At 28.3% G+C, this 1,560-nt stretch overlaps 1 protein-coding gene across 1 annotated transcript in view; it reads left to right on the top strand.

Annotated features, from left to right (window-relative positions):
• Positions 1–1,004, top strand: part of LOC111089447 — a gene marked incomplete at its 3' end in the record, with an annotated part of 19,386 nt that extends 18,382 nt beyond the window's left edge. The window contains exon 2 of the mRNA XM_022401975.1: positions 748–1,004. Coding sequence (XP_022257683.1) covers positions 748–1,004 — 257 coding nt within the window. The remainder of the gene's footprint in view (positions 1–747) is intronic.
• Between the last annotated feature and the right edge of the window lie 556 nt (positions 1,005–1,560).

The raw sequence follows: 1,560 nt of genomic DNA on the forward strand, positions 1-1,560 counted from the left end.
GTTTGGAACTTGATTTTAAATTTTAAAAATTTTCAGTTCCATTTTTTTGGTGATGTGAGACAAATTTGTACTGGTAAATAATTTCAAGACACAAGTTAATTCTTGTTGCTTGAAGAATGACAAGTTATACTGTGTGTCCATAACTTTAATATTTATCCACCTTATTAATTAAAAAGACCTTCATAAGATAAATACTAGTGATTTGTAGTAAAATGGAGACTAACACTCCAGTGTATGATTTGACATTTGTAGCTCAAAGGATGTCCTGATGTTCATCATCACATTTCCATTGGTTATTTGCATACTCATAAATCCCATATTTCATACCTCCATCTTAAATACAGTGTTCTTCACACTCTCCCTATCTTTAGAAGTGAGAAAAAACTTAAACATTATTCTCCCAAATGCCACAAATGTTTAGCTGGTGTAGTTTTTATTCTATTCAAATAAGAGAGGCTTAATGATATATTGAAACCCTGTATCATATCAGGAATAACATACATGTAAGCAATATTAGACTCATTAACTTAAGAATAAGTTATACATGAAAAACTACACTTGGAGTAAGAACATGCTAAGATTGTTCTTGATCATGTTTTATTATATATCTGTTTTATGGTTAACGATAGACTAAAAGAATTTAAAGAAAATTAGTGATTTCATTGTGTTTTACAGTGTATTGATACATAGAAGTCATGTTTATATTTGTGGTTATAAAATATATATATATATATTTAATACCTCTAGTGACAAGAAAAGCTGCTTCCCCAGAAGAAAGATCTTCATTTACAGTCTTTGATTTTAAGATAAAAAAAGAAAAGTATGATGAAGAACTAATGGAAGCTGAGGTAATTTGTATATTAAAAACTTATCATTCTGTCAGTATGGATAACTACAGTGATATTTGTTTGAGAAAACATTTATGGAACTTTTTAACAAGGATGAATACTATTCAAAAAACTGTGAAATTATTGTGTATTTCTGAAGATTTCTGGCATTTTAATGTTTTTGATAACTGGACAGCACTTTTAATTTTTATTTATTACATATTATTGAGTGTTAAGAACACTGTTAAAAATAATTCTTCCCATCCCACCTTACATCACTTGTTACTTTATAATCTATTGAATTTATTTCTTAATATTATTGCATGTTGAGACTAATTATATTATTTGCTTTTATAATTTCAAGCCTTAGTAATAATCCTATAAATTATGTCTAGCTAACATTCATATGTCACTTGTCTGACCTCACACTATAACAGTTGTCATAATTGTCTGTTAATTTTTAGTTTTCATCTCTTATTGATTTTCTAAGTATGCTCTTAAAAATAATTCTTCCCATCCCACCTTCCACCACTTGTTAATTTATAATCTAATAAGACTCAAATTATTTTCTTTATTTAGTGAGTCTCTAGCCTTGATTACAAACATTCTCACATTATAACATTCATGTGTCACTTCTCTGACCTCATATTTAGTGAGTCTCTAGCCTTGATTACAAACATTCTCACATTATAACATTCATGTGTCACTTCTCTGACCTCATATTTAGTGAGTC

The sequence above is a fragment of the Limulus polyphemus genome, unplaced genomic scaffold (genome assembly GCF_000517525.1).
Source record: "Limulus polyphemus unplaced genomic scaffold, Limulus_polyphemus-2.1.2 Scaffold6280, whole genome shotgun sequence".
Taxonomy (NCBI): domain Eukaryota; kingdom Metazoa; phylum Arthropoda; class Merostomata; order Xiphosura; family Limulidae; genus Limulus; species Limulus polyphemus.